Source organism: Ranitomeya imitator, chromosome 1, assembly GCF_032444005.1.
Source record: "Ranitomeya imitator isolate aRanImi1 chromosome 1, aRanImi1.pri, whole genome shotgun sequence".
In the NCBI taxonomy this organism is placed as follows: Eukaryota; Metazoa; Chordata; class Amphibia; order Anura; family Dendrobatidae; genus Ranitomeya; species Ranitomeya imitator.
Window position 1 is genome coordinate 1,186,766,587 of NC_091282.1, and position 19,565 is coordinate 1,186,786,151.

The 19,565-nt window shown below is 44.0% G+C and overlaps 1 protein-coding gene across 3 annotated transcripts in view; it reads right to left on the reverse strand.

Moving 5' to 3' along the window:
- Positions 1–19,565, reverse strand: part of TBC1D14 (TBC1 domain family member 14) — a 94,302-nt gene that overhangs the window by 18,007 nt on the left and 56,730 nt on the right. For 2 of the 3 annotated variants that reach the window (XM_069744793.1, XM_069744794.1), the window contains 3 exons: positions 14,482–14,600; positions 7,404–7,486; positions 779–896 (listed from right to left, as the gene is read on the reverse strand). In XM_069744793.1, the coding sequence (XP_069600894.1) occupies positions 779–896; positions 7,404–7,486; positions 14,482–14,600 (320 nt within the window). Of the gene's footprint in view, positions 1–778; positions 897–7,403; positions 7,487–14,481; positions 14,601–16,410; positions 16,609–19,565 lie in introns of those variants that run through there. The other variant, XM_069744795.1, reaches the window with a different exon arrangement.

Here is a 19,565-nt window from a genome sequence, read left to right on the forward strand (position 1 = left end):
CTAGCAAACAACTAGAGCAGAGTGGGGAGAAGTTGGACAGTGGGGAGTGGGGCGAAGGAAGGATTAATCCGGTTTCTCTCTGTAAACCTCCGGTCAACTCTTCACTGGTTTTCAATCGCGCAGTCAAGCGAATAATGTGGTTTAACTGGTCACAAATACAATGGACTAACAGTCCTGGACACTTATTCTTCAGATTGGGTGGCTCTGCTGAAAAGCATTAACACTACCGGACAGGTCATAAGGATTGGTCTATAGAGTGCTGCTGGATACTAGATAGGCAAGATTTACACCCTTTGTTTCATTGGACAGCATTGTGCACCAATCCCTAGAAGTTTTATTTTTAATTTAATTTGGCTTTTTTAATTTTCCTTCTCTAATATGAGAGTCATCCATTAATGCTACTGTAAAGCACCAGCAACCTAATGCGCAGCCTATACTAGTGATGCACAACCTGCTGGATACTAGATAGGCAAGATTCACCACTTTTTTTTTTTGTGAAAAAGCAATTGAAATATGGACCTTGGTTGCAATCGCCAGGAATTATTTAAGGGGACTCTCTTTTTTTTTTTTAGCCCCACCAGCCTTATTCCGATGGAGCCTTCATTTGCAGTTAGTTGGGCAAACTGGTCTTCACAGAAGATTACCAGAAATGAGAAGGTGATCTAGACAGTTTCACGGAAAAATCTTTTGTACAAGATTTATTTATTTTTATAAAAAATTTTTTTAACATTTTGTTTTTTACATAAAAAATTATTTCAGCAGCTCCGTCTCAACTTACATGGATTCCCAGTTGGGCAGAATCTCGTTGTTCCATATTAGAGCAGCGATTCCGATACTTTCCTCCAGTTTACACCTCTCCTGCAATTGTTTTTTCTTTCTTTGGGCTTCTTTGAATTCTAAAAAATACACATTCATGATCAAAATGCAGGAGATATATATATATATAATGAGGCTTCTAAGCAGAAAGTAGAGAGCGGAGAATACTAGACAACTCGGATGAGATAACTCTTGCTGTGTGCTCGGGGACGGGAGAATTCCCCCAGGAATTGCAGATTTGAGATGGGATATTTAGCAATCAGCGGTTAAACAAACGTGGGCACAGGTGCAAAGCCGATAGCGACGGGCTGTCAAGTACATACACTAATGACTCAGCTGGCAAAAGGGCATTTGGGGTTTCACAGCCGGCTCAGAAGTACCATCCGCCCAACACTCACATGACCTATCGCAAAAATTTCAGGTACAGAATTCCACGTCCAAGTGCAAAAACTCAATGCATTTCCAGTTAATTTATAAAAGGATCACTAGGGGTTCAGTGGCCATATCTATACCAAAACAGACTTTTAACCAATATGCTATAGTGTGGGGAAAAAACATTTACAGCTCCTCAAACCATAATTGTAAAGGAGAACACAAATAGCATCCAGCTGAAAAGGACATTTCCTCCCTCAGCCAATCAGTTTTCTTGGGCACTCTTATTGGCCGAACGCAGCTTACTGACATAGAGGGCTATATGCTCTTCCTAGCATTCAGCTGAACAGGTACCCGAACTTTGGTTCTAGGAGCAGAACAACTTTGAACAGGATGATACGTAAAAGTTCTCACAATATAGATTCTAAACACTTTTAAAGGAAATCTACAGAATATTAAGGAAGTACTCCAGTCCCTAAAAATACAAGGTCTATAGGTCCCCCAGAGGTCACATGAGTAGAGCAAGGTTATAGGGTGTGGAGCATGGCAAAGAGGTTCGAAGTGCCCCAAGAAGAGAATCTTTGTATGTTTTTCTGGCCCTTTAAAGGCATTGAACCCAGATCACCAGACACAATATTAAATGGTGTTAAAGTTTAGATCTTTTGAGAGTAATATATAAAAGATGGTTATATATTTTGGGGGAAACTGGGAGGAATAGATAAAACGGCCATGGAATAAGCCAGACATCTCATCAGGTCATCTTCCCAGGAATCAAAGGATTGGGCATCTCAAAAATCTCCTTCTTCCCCATGACAGTTCTTCAATGTGGACCAGGTCCCTGCCATACACATTACATTATCAGCCAGTTTAGATTATTTTTGTCCATTTTGTCCAACAGCCAACTTTATAAACCTACCAATTCATTTTAGGAACAATTGCACTGTAGATATTTTGGTTGAAATCTATAATATTAGTGTAGTTAGCGCCCAATTTTTAGAGTACTGACTTCAGTTCAACTTCAGTTCAATATTTAGATAAGAGCTGGAAACCAATACAGTGGGGCAAAAAAGTATTTAGTCAGTCAGCAATAGTGCAAGTTCCACCACTTAAAAAGATGAGAGGCGTCTGTAATTTACATCATAGGTAGACCTCAACTATGGGAGACAAACTGAGAAAAAAATATCCAGAAAATCACATTGTCTGTTTTTTTATCATTTTTTTTTGCATATTATGGTGGAAAATAAGTATTTGGTCAGAAACAAAATTTCATCTCAATACTTTGTAATATATCCTTTGTTGGCAATGACAGAGGTCAAACGTTTTCTGTAAGTCTTCACAAGGTTGCCACACACGGTTGTTGGTATGTTGGCCCATTCCTCCATGCAGATCTCCTCTAGAGCAGTGATGTTTTTGGCTTTTCGCTTGGCAACACGGACTTTCAACTCCCTCCAAAGGTTTTCTATAGGGTTGAGATCTGGAGACTGGCTAGACCACTCCAGGACCTTGAAATGCTTCTTACGAAGCCACTCCTTCGTTGCCCTGGCGGTGTGCTTTGGATCATTGTCATGTTGAAAGACCCAGCCACGTTTCATCTTCAATGCCCTTGCTGATGGAAGGAGGTTTGCACTCAAAATCTCACGATACATGGCCCCATTCATTCTTTCATGTACCCGGATCAGTCGTCCTGGCCCCTTTGCAGAGAAACAGCCCCAAAGCATGATGTTTCCACCACCATGCTTTACAGTAGGTATGGTGTTTGATGGATGCAACTCAGTATTCTTTTTCCTCCAAACGACAAGTTGTGTTTCTACCAAACAGTTCCAGTTTGGTTACATTAGACCATAGGACATTCTCCCAAAACTCCTCTGGATCATCCAAATGCTCTCTAGCAAACTTCAGACGGGCCCGGACATGTACTAGCTTAAGCAGTGGGACACGTCTGGCACTGCAGGATCTGAGTCCATGGTGGCGTAGTGTGTTACTTATGGTAGGCCTTGTTACATTGGTCCCAGCTCTCTGCAGTTCATTCACTAGGTCCCCCCGCGTGGTTCTGGGATTTTTGCTCACCGTTCTTGTGATCATTCTGACCCCACGGGGTGGGATTTTGCATGGAGCCCCAGATCGAGGGAGATTATCAGTGGTCTTGTATGTCTTCCATTTTCTAATTATTGCTCCCACTGTTGATTTCTTCACTCCAAGCTGGTTGGCTATTGCAGATTCAGTCTTCCCAGCCTGGTGCAGGGCTACAATTTTGTTTCTGGTGTCCTTTGACAGCTCTTTGGTCTTCACCATAGTGGAGTTTGGAGTCAGACTGTTTGAGGGTGTGCACATGTGTCTTTTTATACTGATAACAAGTTTAAACAGGTGCCATTACTACAAGTAATGAGTGAAGGAAAGAGGAGACTCTTGAAGAAGAAGTTACAGGTCTGTGAGAGCCAGAAATCTTGATTGTTTGTTTCTGACCAAATACTTATTTTCCACCATAATATGCAAAAAAAATGATTAAAAAAAACAGACAATGTGATTTTCTGGATTTTTTTTCCTCAGTTTGTCTCCCATAGTTGAGGTCTACCTATGATGTAAATTACAGACGCCTCATCTTTTTAAGTGGTGGAACTTGCACTATTGCTGACTGACTAAATACTTTTTTGCCCCACTGTATGTTGAATGTCCGATCAAGGCAAAATGTCAGCGTTTATTGCAAGAAAAACACAATTTCAGTTCTATAAATGATGCTTAAAATGTAGTATTTTATGATGTGTGGACCGTTTGCATTTAATCATTGTTTCTCCTATCTTTCTAGATCTCCTCTTTGCATTTTAACATGCAAGTTTCCTTAATATTTTAGAAGCATGATTTGTACAGTGTTCTAATTAGCCACCCGTCCTCGTTGCTTCTGTGATCTGTAATTTTGGAATCTTAAATTATTCATACAAACAATTTTGGTTCTAGCGGTTTTGACATCTCATTATATTAGAACCTTTTATATAGAAACTTTAAAAAAAAAATTAATCACGCACGTATATATGGTAGAAGTGAGCAAGCGCACCGGAGCAGAGGCAACAACGCACGCGGGGTAAAAGGATTGATAAGATCCTATAAAGAGGAGATATTGAAATAAATAATTCTGGACGTTCTACAAATCACCTGCGTCCAGTTATTCAGCTCTCCAGAAGAGAACAGTTTACAAGAATGTCAGCCCACCACTCTACAGTCAACCATACAGACTGCTGTCTGCCGGACCGGCCGATATCAACAGGTTCGACCAACGGGCTTATGTGTATGGGAGCAACAGCCAACTTTGCTGGTAGGAAAGATGTTGCTTGGACATGTCCGATTTCGGACTGCCGATCACACTTCTCAGAGATAAACAGGCGGCCGATGTGTCAGTCGGCAGCTTTCTCAACACAGGAGTGCTTGGTCGTACAAGTGCTTCTATGGATGAGGGAGTCATTGATAAATATCAGCCAAAGCATCGTTTGGCTAACAGCCATCTAATGAGTGTGTCAGGCTTAACGACTTTTAAAATACCGGTAGTTAATTGGCTCCAATATAAAAAAAAAAAAAACACAGCAGAAGATCTGAACTATACATGACTTCTTGTACTACATACTGCAATACCACTAACAGAAGGAGTTATAAAGGGGTATTCTCATCTCCAAGATCCTCTCCCAATATGTAGTAGGTGTAATAATAATAATAATAATAATAATAATAATAATAATAAATAACAGCAAATATCTTCAACTAGAAATGTAGTATAGTTTTCCTGATTTGCTATATCTCTTTCCTCATGTGCAGGCATTGCAGGACCTTCGGTATCTATGGATACGAGCATTGATATATTTGCTAGCAGTCGGAACCATGGATACCTAAGGTCCTGCAATGCCTGCACATAAGGAAAGACATAGTGATTCAGAAAACTATACCACATTTATAATTGGAGGCATTTGCTAATATTATTATTATTACACCTACTACATATTGGGACACAGTTCGTAGATTTGTTTTTTTATTCTATTAAGACATGAACAAATACATCCATGTTCCAATCACCCTTCGTAAGTAAGTAATAGTAAGTAGATGCGATTTGGGGATAATTCTACATTAATGCTCGGCATTTCACCCATCTCCTCCACTTGTGAAACGCTGGTCAATGCAGAGTAACATTGCTCCTGTACAGCTGTGCGGCATCCGGGACCTTTCTATGTAAAGATAAGGTAAATGTCAGTAGGTATTTGTGTGTGCTCTGGATTTCAGGGCAAGGCATGTAGTTGGCGGTCGGCAGTAGACGGACATCAGTCCGTCATGTCCATACATAGAACAATGGATGAGGGGCTGAACAGCTCTGGACCACAACTCGGCATGCAGGAAATGTACACGGATAACCTACTTCTGCGGCCATGAATAATACATGCAAAGTGTCTGCATTGATCGGGAGCCTGGATGAGTCTGTAGCTGCTGGAACGTGATCTTCATTTATTGACGACAGCGTGTTTTCTGACGGGAAGTTAATAAATAATAGTCACTGGGGTCATTGATTAACTGGAGGAGCTCCAGAGCCCTTCTCACATGACCCACTAACCCGATTTTCATCAAAATATCTGCTGACATTAGTTTCTGTCACTGTTCGGTTAACTGCATGAATTATAGGCAAACCTGATAATCTGGCATCACGATCTCTGAAATTCTGGACTGTCAGATTTGGAAACTGTAGGACCTCCCCAAGGGTGAGCTCTGATCGTAAGACATGGTCAGACTGCTGGGGTACCTCACTGGAAGCATGTATGTATGCCCATGAGGCAGTAAGCTCAAGGTAAGAGACCCGGCATTATGTCAGGGCCTTGCGATCTGCGCACAAAGCGAACACACGGCCCCCATGCAAAAAGGCCACACGCCCCCCACGCAAAAAGGCCACACAGCCCCGCAAACAGGCCACACGGCCCTGCGCAAAAAGGCCACATGGCCCCGCAAACAAACAGGCCACACGGCCCAGCGCAAAAAGGCCACATAGCCCAGCAAACAAACAGGCCACACGGCCCTGCGCAAAAAGGCCACACTTTAGAGAATGCCAACAGCATGCTGAGCTGTAAATATATGTAAAAGAAAGGTATTTTTAGGAAGCCATCATTTAACAATATTTTGGTTTCACACTAATTTTTTTACTCCTCGTTTCCATATGTGTTCTTTTGTAGAAGATTTTGATGCCTTCAGTCTCAATCTACAATGTGATTAATTAGATCAGAGTCACATATACGTCCTATACTGGACAGAAAAAACTCCCATTGATAATATAAACAATTAGAAAAAAGGAGTCAGAACACTGCCAATTAGATCAATAAAATTACAAGTATTTATTAAGTAGTAACATAAAATATACAATCGCATAAACACCTAATAAAAAATCTACAGTACATATAGGGTTACTCATGTGAAGGGTACAGGTAACAGAGTCACGTACCACCCCAAAATGTAATACGACTTAAGGTCCAAGGTTCAGAGCGCAAGATGAGTATACCAAAAGTGAAAGCATACTTGTTAAATCCCTCTAGGAACCTATGTAAACTAGCTGTATCAAAAGGTGTCTAGGACTGGACCTTACCCATGTCAGTCGTGGAGTGGACGTGAAGATTGCCAGCTCTAGGTTCCTAGAGGGATTTAACAAGTATGCTTTCACTTTTGGTATACTCATCTTGCGCTCTGAACCTTGGACCTTAAGTCGTATTACATTTTGGGGTGGTACGTGACTCTGTTACCTGTACCCTTCACATGAGTAACCCTATATGTACTGTAGATTTTTTATTAGGTGTTTATGTGATTGTATATTTTATGTTACTACTTAATAAATACTTGTAATTTTATTGATCTAATTGGCAGCGTTCTGACTCCTTTTTTCTAATTGTTTATAATATCAATCTACAATGTGCACATTCCAAAAAGAATAGGGAAAACCACTGCAAAAACCGCTGCATGAACAGGTGTGTCCAAACTATTGACTGGTACTGTATATGCAATGCATCGTCACCAACCCATCAGACCAGACAGAATGTGGTTGACGACAGGGAGTGAAATAGGGTGTTAGTGATGTGGTCCATACTGCACCATTAGCACTTTGACTTGGTAACATGGTGATGTCAGTGTCCCGTTGGCACATTTAGTCTGTAGGACGCTGGGCTGGTTGTCTTCTCCTGCCCCATACATGATTGGATCCTCACCTCTTCTTTTAGCCTGGGCCACCATTTCTTCATATTCCTGTCGGTGTTTCTGGGCTTCTTCAGCGGGTTTGGCCGGAAGGTTTCTGTGGATATTACAAAGTATTGTTCTGTCAGTGTAAGCACAGACCAAGAGACGACTGTGTAACACACACAATAAATAAATATATATACACGTGTAACTCCTGCACGTTGTAAAAAAATTTTTTATATACGGTATTAAATTTATGGATAAACCCCATAACCACAACAGACAAAAAAAAAAAACCATAAAACAATCTGATTGCTGTAGGTGGATATAAACGATTTCAACCCATATTAATACACTTTTTGCAATCTCCTTGTTAAAAAAAAAAAAAGTTCCTAAAAGTGAACCGATCACAGGTTGCTCCCCATCGATCAGCTCTTATCTGTAGGGAAAGCGGGAAGGACGTGTTCAATTTGTATACAGTGCCTCCGCAGGAGAAATTAAGCATTACCTGGTGCCCACTGAAATGAACAGACTATCCGTGTAGACGAGCGAGTGGAGTCTCGGATACCAGAGCTCAGCTCCTATTAAATTTAATGTAATCGGAGCTGCAGTACCCCAGAAGGACCACTAGTCAGTGTGAAGAGCTGCGATGATCCGGCACCGAGATCGGTGGAGGAGGGCGTTGGGTACCTATCCTAAAAGATAGGTCATCAATATCAAAGTTTTGGACAGACCTTTTATTAGACGACTACTGTACTAAGGGATGGGGGAAAAAACAACAACAACAAAAAAAACAAAAAAAAAAAACAAAGTCCCTTTAAAAACTCTAAACTGCAATGTGACACCTGTACAGAATATCCAAAGCTCAGGAAAATGACAGCAATGCTTCAGATGGGGGAAAACAAATGAGACGAGCTCTACCAAGAGCATTTCTCCTCATCGTATACGCCAGTCACATCCGCAGTAATACATATCAGAGAGCCAATCTATGCTCCATGCACAATCAATCATAGATTTACGAGACCGTATCCAGACCCATTAATAATATGTGCACTCTGTGCAGACAGTAACACAGGAAAGTCCCCTCCTTAAAAAAAACAATTATAAAACAAGATCATATCAAGCAATTGAACAGAAAACATACAGGGTTTAGGTCAGCAGAGAAAGTGTTTACATTATATTTTAGGTTAAGGTCTCATTTAGAATCTTCCTTTCATTATTCTTAATGCGTCTCCGTGGTAACAGACTACACACCAGCCCTGCGCAGTCAGCTCCTGCAGTCGCACACCTATTTTGTCCAGTAAGTTTTTGCTAATGATTTCAATGTAAGTCAGGAAGAAGTAGGAGACAAGTGGAAGGCATATGACTAAAATGGAGTGGTAGAGTGTCAGTAGCCTGTTACCATGGCAACAAATCAGTCTGCCTAAGAGCTGTAGACACAAAAGACATTAAGAGGTTTTGAATAAAATTCTATTGAAAAGATGGGTTTTAACCTTCAGCTTAATTTGAGAAAACATTTTAATTGTTAGATCTATGGTAGAGAGCGAAATCTAAGTGGATGCATCAGGGCCCGAATGGCCTAATGAGAAACTATTTGCACTAGGCTATTGATTGGTCAAGAGGGCTCAGTCGCCTTAACTGTTTAAAACTGGTCTAGTGGGTAGTTTAATATTTTTTTTTCTTTTTTTGGTAGAGACCTTCATAGACCTCAATAAAAGTCAGCCACACTAGTTTTCTTGAGGCACCAGCTGAAAGATAATATCCTATGGTGTTGACAACCATCGTCTTGAGCAGAAGGTTGTCACAGGCTCCTCCTCCTGACGTGGAGACCACCATCTGAGCTGTGTGTTATCACAGGCTCCTTCTATGGTGGAGACAACTATGATCTTGAGCTGAAAAATTAGACAGGCTACTTCTATAGTGAAGATGACAATCAACTTGGACTGAAGGATGTCACAGTCTACTTCTGTATTGGAGAAAACCATCTTGAGTTGAAGGATGTCAATGGCTCCTTGTATGGTAGAGATGACCATCATCTTGAGCTGAAGGATATTGCTGGCTCCTTCTATGATTTGTGTATTTTTTTTTGACCAAGGACACCCCACCCTCCACCAACTTAGTGTCTCCCAGCAGCTGGCTCAGAGTCACCATATTGATGCTGAGGACAGAGAAGACCCCTGATCCACATATCAGAGGATGGACCAGAACCGACAAGCTCCAGTGATCCCACAGCCCAAGCCTCACATAGTAGCTAGGATTACAGGTGTGCGCCACAGCACCCAGCTATGAAAAATGAGACAGGCTACTTCTATAGTGAAGATGACAATCAACTTGAACTGAGGAATGTCACAGTCTACTTCTGTTGTGGAGAAAACCATCATCTTGAGTTGAAGGATGTCAATGGCTCCTTGTATGGTAGAGAAGACCATCATCTTGAGCTGAAGGATGTTACTGGCTCCTATGCTAGAGACAACCATCATCTTGAGCTGAAAAATGAGACAGGCTACTTCTCTAGTGAAGACCACCATCATCTTGAGCTGAAGGATGTTAATGGCTCCTTCCATGCTAGAGACAACCATCATCTTGAGCTGAAGGATGAGACAGGCCACTTCTATAGTGGAGACTACCATCATCTTGAGTTGATGGCTGTCACAGGTTGAGCATGGTTACAAAATTGAATAGCAATCATCTGTTATTTAAACTGGTCATTAGTGGTGATGCCAAAGTAGACGGCAAAAATCTGTTGAAGATAGTGATCATCAGCAGTGGTCACATGTGGTAGGCAGCACAATGAAGCTGCAGTTCTGGAAAGAAAGAGAAGGAGCATCGGAAAGGCAAAGTGTTTGATAGATAAAAAATACCAAAATAAGCATTAGTTGTCTGTGGCCTAACTATGCCAGAAAACAGACAGACAATCTCTTCTATAAACACCTCCTATGTTTGCATACATGGATGTCATTAGGGTCCCCCCTAAAAAAAAAAAACATACTTTATTAGCCAATAACATTAATCTGAACAGCCGCTATATAATATTACTCCTTGTTGCTGCGCAGATTGTGGTTCTCGACAGCACATCATCCTGTGTAAACAATGTGCTGCTGAGAATAGTGGCACATAACGATCTATTACAGTCCCTGAAGCCAGGCTGGCCTATGTAAATATTCTATAAAATTACTTCCGAACAGAAAACAAGTAGGGTAAGTGCACTAGATGGCGTGTGAAGGCGGTAAAGTGGGGGAGTATTGCTCCATGGAAGCCTGTGGGTTCTTTGCATTGGTCCAAGTATGAGAATGGTCGGTGTAGGCAAGAAAGAAGAAACGGAAATGGCGATTCAAGGCAATAAAAAATTATAACTGGACAGGGAGGTGCTGATGACAGATCAATATAAAAGGTCACTGGTGACCCTAAAAAACCAGTTATACAGGAAGAGCAAAAGGCAAGACAGACAGTGTGCGCGGTCTATCGTGTGACAATACAGACAATGCAGGCAGCGTACAACGCCATCATGGGGGTACAATAAAACCTTCCCCAAAACGTCATGGGGCTCACATACAAACCCTGCAAAAAAACAAAAACAAAAAAGGGAGACGGATTTAAAGGGGATGTCAACCAGCGACCGCAAGGTTTGGGCGCACGGCAGGGCTTGGAAGGGAAGGAGCGCCATTTGACTTTTTGAATGAAAAATTGGCTCCACTCTTTAGCGGACACCATGTCACGTTTGGAGAGCCCCCGTGTGCCTAAAAATTGTAGCTCCCCCACAAGTGACCCCATTTTGGAAACTAGACGCCCCAAGGAACTTATCTAGATGCATAGTGAGCACTTTGAACCCCCAGGTGCTTCACAAATTGATCCGTAAAAATGAAAAAGTACTTATTTTTTTTCACAAAAAAATTCTTTTCGCCTCAATTTTTTCATTTTCACATGGGCAATAGGATAAAATGGATCATAAAATTTGTTGGGCAATTTCTCCCGAGTATGACGATACCTCATATGTGGGGGTAAACCACTGTTTGGGCACTCGGCAGGGCTCGGAAGGGAAGGCGCGCCATTTGACTTTTTGAATGGAAAATTAGCTCCAATTGTTAGCGGACACCATGTCGCGTTTGGAGAGCCCCTGTGTGCCTAAACATTGGAGCTCCCCCACAAGTGACCCCATTTTGGAAACTAGACCCCCAAAGGAACTAATCTAGATGTGTGGTGAGGACTTTGAACCCCCAAGTGCTTCACAGAAGTTTATAACGCAGAGCCATGAAAATAAAAAAATAAAAAATATTTTCTCAAAAATGATCTTTTAGCCTGCAATTTTTTATTTTCCCAAGGGTAACAGGAGAAATTTGACCCCAAAAGTTGTTGTCCAGTTTCTCCTGAGTACGCCGATACCCCATATGTGGGGGTAAACCACTGTTTGGGCACATGCCGGGGCTCGGAAGTGAAGTAGTGACGTTTTGAAATGCAGACTTTGATGGAATGCTCTGTGGGCGTCACGTTGCGTTTGCAGAGCCCCTGATGTGGCTTAACAGTAGAAACCCCCCACAAGTGACCCCATTTTGGAAACTAGACCCGGAAAGGAACTTATCTAGATGTGTGGTGAGCACTTTGAACCCCCAAGTGCTTCACAGAAGTTTATAATGCAGAGCCGTGAAAATAATAAATACGTTTTCTTTCCTCAAAAATAATTATTTAGCCCAGAATTTTTTATTTTCCCAAGGGTTACAGGAGAAATTGGACCCCAAAAGTTGTTGTCCAGTTTCTCCTGAGTACGCTGATACCCCATGTGTGGAGGTAAACCACTGTTTGGGCACACGTCGGGGCTCAGAAGGGAAGTAGTGACTTTTGAAATGCAGACTTTGATGAAATGGTCTGCGGGCGTCACGTTGCGTTTGCAGAGCCCCTGGTGTGCCTAAACAGTAGAAACCCCCCACAAGTGACCCCATTTTAGAAACTAGACCCCCCAAGGAACTTATCTAGATATGTGGTGAGCACTTTGAACCCCCAAGTGCTTCACAGACGTTTACAACGCAGAGCCGTGAAAATAAAAAATCATTTTTCTTTCCTCAAAAATGATGTTTTAGCAAGCATTTTTTTATTTTCACAAGGGTAACAGGAGAAATTGGACCCCAGTAATTGTTGCGCAGTTTATCCTGAGTATGCTGGTACCCCATATGTGGGGGTAAACCACTGTTTGGGCACACGTCGGGGCTCGGAAGTGAGGGAGCACCATTTGACTTTTTGAATACAAGATTGGCTGGAATCAATGGTGGCGCCATGTTGCGTTTGGAGACCCCTGATGTGCCTAAACAGTGGTAACCCCTCAATTCTAACTCCAACACTAACCCCAACACACCCCTAACCATAATCCCAACTGTAGCCATAACCCTAATCACAACCCTAATTCCAACCCTAATTCCAACCCTAACCCTAAGGCTATGTGCCCACGTTGCGGATTCGTGTGAGATTTTTCAGCATCATTTTTGAAAAATCCGCGGGTAAAAGGCACTGCGTTTTACCTGCGGATTTCCAGTGTTTTTTGTGCGGATTTCACCTGCGGATTCCTATTGAGGAACAGGTGTAAAACGCTGCGGAATCCGCACAAAGAATTGACATGCTGCGGAAAATACAACGCAGCATTTCCGCGCGGTATTTTCCGCACCATGGGCACAGCGGATTTGGTTTTCCATGGTACTGTAAACCTGATGGAACACTGCTGCGAATCCGCAGCGGCCAATCCGCTGCGGATCTGCAGCCAAATCCGCACCGTGTGCACATAGCCTAATTCTAAAGGTATGTGCACACGCTGCGGAAAATGGGGCGGATTCGCAGCAGTTTCCCATGAGTTTACAGTTCAATGTAAACCTATGGGAAACAAAAATCGCTGTACACATGCTGCGGAAAAACTGCACGGAAACGCAGCGGTTTACATTCCGCAGCATGTCACTTCTTTCTTCGGATTCCGCAGCGGTTTTACAACTGCTCAAATAGAAAATCGCAGTTGTAAAACCGCAGTGAAATGCGCAGAAAAAACGCGGTAAATCCGCAGCGGTTTAGCACTGCAGATTTATCAAATCCGCAGAGGACCAGAATACGTGTGCACATACCAAAACCCTAACCCTAGCCCTAACCCTACCCCTAACCCTATTCTAACATTAGTGGAAAAAAAAAAATTCTTTATTTTTTTATTGTCCCTACCTATGGGGGTGACAAAGGGTGGGGGGGGGTTCATTTATTATTTTTTTTATTTTGATCACAGATATAATCTCTCTCAGTGATCAAAATGTACTTTGGAACGAATCTGCCAGTCGGCAGATTCGGCGGGCGCACTGCGCAGTGCGCCCGCCATTTTGGAAGATGGCGGCGCCCAGGGAGAAGACGGACGGACCCCGGCAGGATCGGTAAGTATGATAGGGTGGGGGGGAGCACGGGGAAGGGGGGGGGGGGGGGGAATCGGAGCATGGGGGGGGTGGATTGGTGCGCGGGAGGGGTGGAACGGAGCACGGGGGGGTGCATTGGAGCATCGGGGGGTGGATCGGACTGCAGGGGGGGTGGATCGGAGTGCAGGGGGGGTGGTTGGAGCACGGGGGGGGGGTGATTGGAGCACGGGGGGAGCGGACAAGAGCACGGGGGGAGCGGAGCACAGGACGGAGGGGAGCCGGAGCAGTGTACCGGACAGATCGGGGGGCTGGGGGGGTGATCGGTGGGGTGGGGGCACATTAGTGTTTCCAGCCATGGCCGATGATATTGCAGCATCGGCCATGGCTGGATTGTAATATTTCACCAGTTATAATAGGTGAAATATTACAAATCGCTCTGATTGGCTGTTGAAAGTGAAACTGCCAATCAGAGCGATCGTAGACACGGGGGGGTGAAGCCACCCCCCCTGGGCTAAACTACCACTCCCCCTGTCCCTGCAGATCGGGTGAAATGGGAGTTAACCCTTTCACCCGATCTGCAGGGACGCGATCTTTCCATGACGCCACATAGGCGTCATGGGTCAGATTGGCACCGACTTTCATGACGCCTACGTGGCGTCATGGGTTGGGAAGGGGTTAAGGAAATCTGCTTTTCTAGAAATTGCTCGATAAACTTTCCAGCATATCGGAATGATGTACTCACGCCGGCCGGTCTTCCAATATGAGGGCTGTAGTGGACAGAGGCTCGATCACCAGGCTCTTCCTCACATTCTGCTTTGGGGATGGAGACTTGGACGCTCGCCCAACTCGGTCTTCATATTCCTTTGAAGAAAAAAAAGGTAGAAAATCGAAATGAAACATCTAAGTCGTGTATATACTCATCCATATCCAAAAGCAGAGCAGACAATATCATCAATAAACCCGGCTGTGAATCCATCCAACTATAGCGATTCACGGGGAGGAAACTGGTGGAAGCACATGCGATGCCCATCCTGCAGATGTAGCAGAGCCGGATGTGTCATTTCACTGCATAAGCCGGAAATAAATAGTTAATAAAGGAAGTAAACGAGGAGAGGGATGAGACAATGGCCGTGCTTGTACCATAGTCAATAGGTTTAGCAGCGGGTGGCTCATAAATCAATATATTACAGCATGAAAAACCCAAACCAGGCAGATGATAAATGGCCGATGTCAGTAAGAAATGAATAAGCCAATATCAGAAGGACAAATTAACTCGGCAAATATTCCGCTCCTGAAAAGGCCAAAATGTTTATTTTTCGCAGATTATAGATGTAATTTTGGTTATCCAGATTTTCTAACCCAATGCATCATTTACATTTTATCAAAATGTTGTGCCATTTTTTTTTACATCCTCGTGGATTACAAAACCTGTATAAACATTTTAATTTCAGCACAGTTAAAAACTAAAATGTACAACATTTAAAACAAAAAACAAACAAACAAAAAAAAAAAAAACTTGACAGGATCCAGTGATTTTAACATTACAGTAAAAAAAAAATATATATTTTTTTTAATTTGAGGCATATTGTTTTGATTAATTTGGCACAACATCGTGCAAAACAAATATAAATAAAATTGACTTACTGAAAATGCAAAGATTCCGGCCAAAAATCTACAATATATAGTGCATATTCTAAGTCCTGTTATTTTTAGTTAAAGGAGTTGGGACGCCGCCTGGCCACTGGGCACAGAGCAGGGACGCAGCCTCACCACTGGGCAGAGAAGGGATGCCACCTCACCACTGGGCACAGAGCAGGGATGCCACCTCGCCACTAGGCATGCCGCCTGGCCACTGGGCACAGAGCAGGGATGACGCCTCACCACTCGGCACAGAGCAGGGATGCTGCCTCGCCACTAGGCACAGAGCAGGGATGCCGCCTCACCACTGGGCACAGAGCAGGGATGCCGCCTCACCACTGGGCACAGAGCAGGGATGCCGCCTCACCACTCGGCACAGAGCAGGGACGCTGCCTCACCACTGGGCACAGAGCACGGATGCCGCCTCACCACTAGGCACAGAGCAGAGATGCCGCCTCATCACTGGGCACAGAGCAGGGTTGCCGCTGCACATCTTGGCACACAGATACCACCATGGCAATGCAATTAACCCCAGAGCAGGAATGCTGCTGCACCACTGTGCACAGAGGCCACCATGCAATTGGGCACAGAGCAGTGATGGGGAAGTTCCACTGGCGCACACACAGCAGGCATGCCATCGCCCTTTTAAGGTTCTCTGTAAATTAATGTTGGTAAGACTGCTTTCCTCTGAGCGGTCACCATCCAAGGCTCCCATGTCTCCCAGCGGCACCAGCCTGCACCGTACAGCCAGGTACAGAGCGCCGTCAGCAGGTTTCCGCTTTCACAGCCCCATTAATTATCCAGGAGACCCCACATGTACCGCACATGGGACAAAGAAGAAACTGAATCCTGTAATGATCTTAATAGCACTAAACACCTTGTACCAATTCCATACAAATGATATCCTGCACTTACACCGAGCAAGGTGACCTGGCGTAGCAGGCGATGCCCACCGGCGGGGCAGCATCTGTGGGGTCCCACTGGGAATGTGACGGGAAAGTAATAGACGTAGTGATGCTGCACCGTCACTCACCATGAAAGCTGCAGTCTCTCAGAGACCCAGAACCTGCTGCCCCATCCGGACCGCCATCACTAGGAGCCCCCAGCACTCAGGAGAGCGGCTGCACCAGAAGCATCCTGGCAGTCCCATGCCAGGGGGAGCAGCATGCCAGGCTGCCCTCAGAGGCCCATCACGTGCATCCCTGCCCTCAGCTGCTTCCTCCCAAGGAGCACACACAGGGCTGGGAGATGGGCGAGCTGCCTGCGACAGCCATTCTAATCAGCTGCAGATACAACGCATCCAATCCACTCGCTCCACATTCTGCACACACGCCTGGCTACAGAACACACAACTATGGCTCCACAGAGACTCCACGGGACCGGACAGATGGGAATGAGAAGCACAAAGCAAAGTCTAAGAGCGCAACACAATAGGCATTCATTCCCCCATTTAACTATGTCTCGATCCTATCTACCTGTTGGGGAACTACAAGTACCAGCAAGTCTAATACTAGAAGCAAAAGTGAATAATTTCATGACTTTTTTTTTTTTTTTTAGATGAAATCGTATAGACTAAAAATATTTTATGCATTTATCTTTATTCATTACATTCACACAAAAAATAAAAAATAAAAATTTCAGTTGTAATAAGCGCAGTGTTGAAATTAGTCTTATTTTCCATGATGCAGCGTGGCTTTTCTGCTTCTTTATTGAGTTTGTGCTTTTTTTTTTTCCCTCTTTCCCCCTCCACCTCGAGATGTAAATATAAAATCCATTCAACTTTTCTCTAGACCCAAAACATTTCTATTTTTCTGTCAATGTAGTGTGTTGAGGCTTATTTAATAGAGAAGGGAGCGGACATTTTTATTGGAGTACTTATGATGCACAGATCACCTTTTATTGATTTTTTTTTTTTTTTGGGCGGGGGGGGAGGGGACATACCAAGATTCTGTAGATTTTACCTATTTCCCCCCCCCCCCCCATTTTTAATATCTTTTTCTCCCACTTGTTGTCTCTAGAGTCCTAGACCTGCAATTACAGCGGCATTTAAGGGGATAAGCAGCAGCTAGGGGTTAGACGCTGGCTGTCTACACGGACTCCGCTCCCGAGTCTGCGCTATAGTGTTTCCATTCTAGAGTTCATCACCTCTAGACTCGGTGAATTCGGCCACTTTACCCATTTATTTGGGGTTTTAACCTCATGAAACAATGCCCTTGTGAGACCTTGCCGCAGCGCAAGAATACCCGCAGCGCAGTTACAGCAAGTAACCCAAACTATGAGGTTTTGCATTCCAATTCTCAGAAAGGGACTGTTGTCAGTGAATCCAGGAATTCAAGGGAATTTCAGATAAAGGGATTTTCCAGGAAGAGTCCATGACACAGAAGGAAGACACAAACACAATCTTGGCATCCGCCAACATACCAGCTTTAATAATGCAGCAGTCACTCCAGTTTCTTCATGACTCGATTAACCAGGTCTGCAACTTCTATACATCTATTTTTATGCCGCTCATTTCGGTCGATGCTTGTGCTGACTCAAATGTTGTCTGTGCATTCAATTATTAATATGCCGTAAGAAGAAATGTGCCTTTACAAAAGCGAGAGTCCAAACCAATGACAGAGAGACTCGAAAAAGACGGCTTTCTCTCAACAGCAACACACCTGTTCACACTAATGGGGCAGAGATACAATACAGCACGTGCAGGAGAGGCGCCATTTCTAAAAATGGTTTAACACAACATAACAAAAATTAAAAGGTAGAAAAGAATTATGGTATCTGCTACAGTTCCAGGCAACACGTTTCACACCTACCCTGTTTCCCCGAAAGTAGGACCCCCCCGAAAGTAAGACAGGGTGGGGGTTTCGGGGGGGTCCTCCAATGTAAGGCCTCCCCCGAATGTAAGGCAGGGTTGGGGGGGCCGCTGTGAAATATAAGGCCCTTACCTTTGGGCCGCCGCTGTCCCCCATTGGGTCCCCAGGCTCCAGAGGTGTCCTCAGGTGCAGCTGGGCGGGTCCAGCGCTCATGGGGTTAACTCGCCGTGTTAACCCCGCAATCCGCCCAGCTCAACAGCTCATTGGCCGCCCCTGCTCCCCACGTCACCGCCGGCCCCCGGCTCGAGCGCTGATTGGCCCAGCAGCTCGGGCTGTAATTGGCCGCCCCAGCCCCACGTCACCGCTGTTTCCCTGCTGATTGGCACAGCGTTCCCTGCAGCACAGGCCTTCCGCACCCACAGCCGCACCGCAGAGGAAAATGTCCAGCATTTAAAAACCAAGTAGGGAAACATGTACTGTATAGGGTATGGGGCTGTGTGCAGTGGGATACGGCACTGTTATGGGGTATGGGGCTGTGTGCAGTGGGATACGGAACTGTTATGGGGTATGGGGCTGTGTGCAGTGGGATACGGCACTGTTATGGTATGCAGGCAGAGGGTATACGGCAATTACCGTACAGTACCGTAGTGTGTTACTGTTACCGTACTTTGATTTGTTGTCTGCTTTCCAGTTGAACGGTGTAACGTTAAGTACTGTACTGAATTTGAAAATTGTCATTTTTTTTTCCGGCTAATGTAAGACCTCCCCCGAAAGTAAGACAGGGTGGGACTTTTTGGGGTAAAATTAATGTAAGACAGCGTCTTACTTTCGGGGAAACACGGTACATGGTCCTTTATCAAGCCACGGCGCACACACATCTTATATACAGTACAGACCTAGAGTTTGGACACACCTTCTCATTTGAAGATTTTTCTGTATGTTCATGACTATGAAAATTGTACATTCACACTGAAGGCGTCAAAACTATGAATTAACACATGTGGAATTATATACTTAACCAAAAAGTGTGGAACAACTGAAAATATGTCTTATATTCTAGGTTCTTCAAAGTAGCCACCTCTTGCTTTGATGACTGCTTTGCACACTCTTGGCATTCTCTTGAATCTGTGCTGCACTTTATGTACAGGCAGCAAGGCAAACTCCAACTTTTCTACTATAAATATTACAAAAAAATAAATTGGCATAGAAACTTTTAACTACTTAAATAAAACCCAGTTAAACATTCCCAATGATATACAGGCCTCCTACTATACACCCACGTGCTGAATAAGTTTACTTTGCGAACCATTTACGGAACACAAAGTTCATACAGTATAAGCAAACATTAGTGTGTATTCATTATTAAGACTGCAAACAA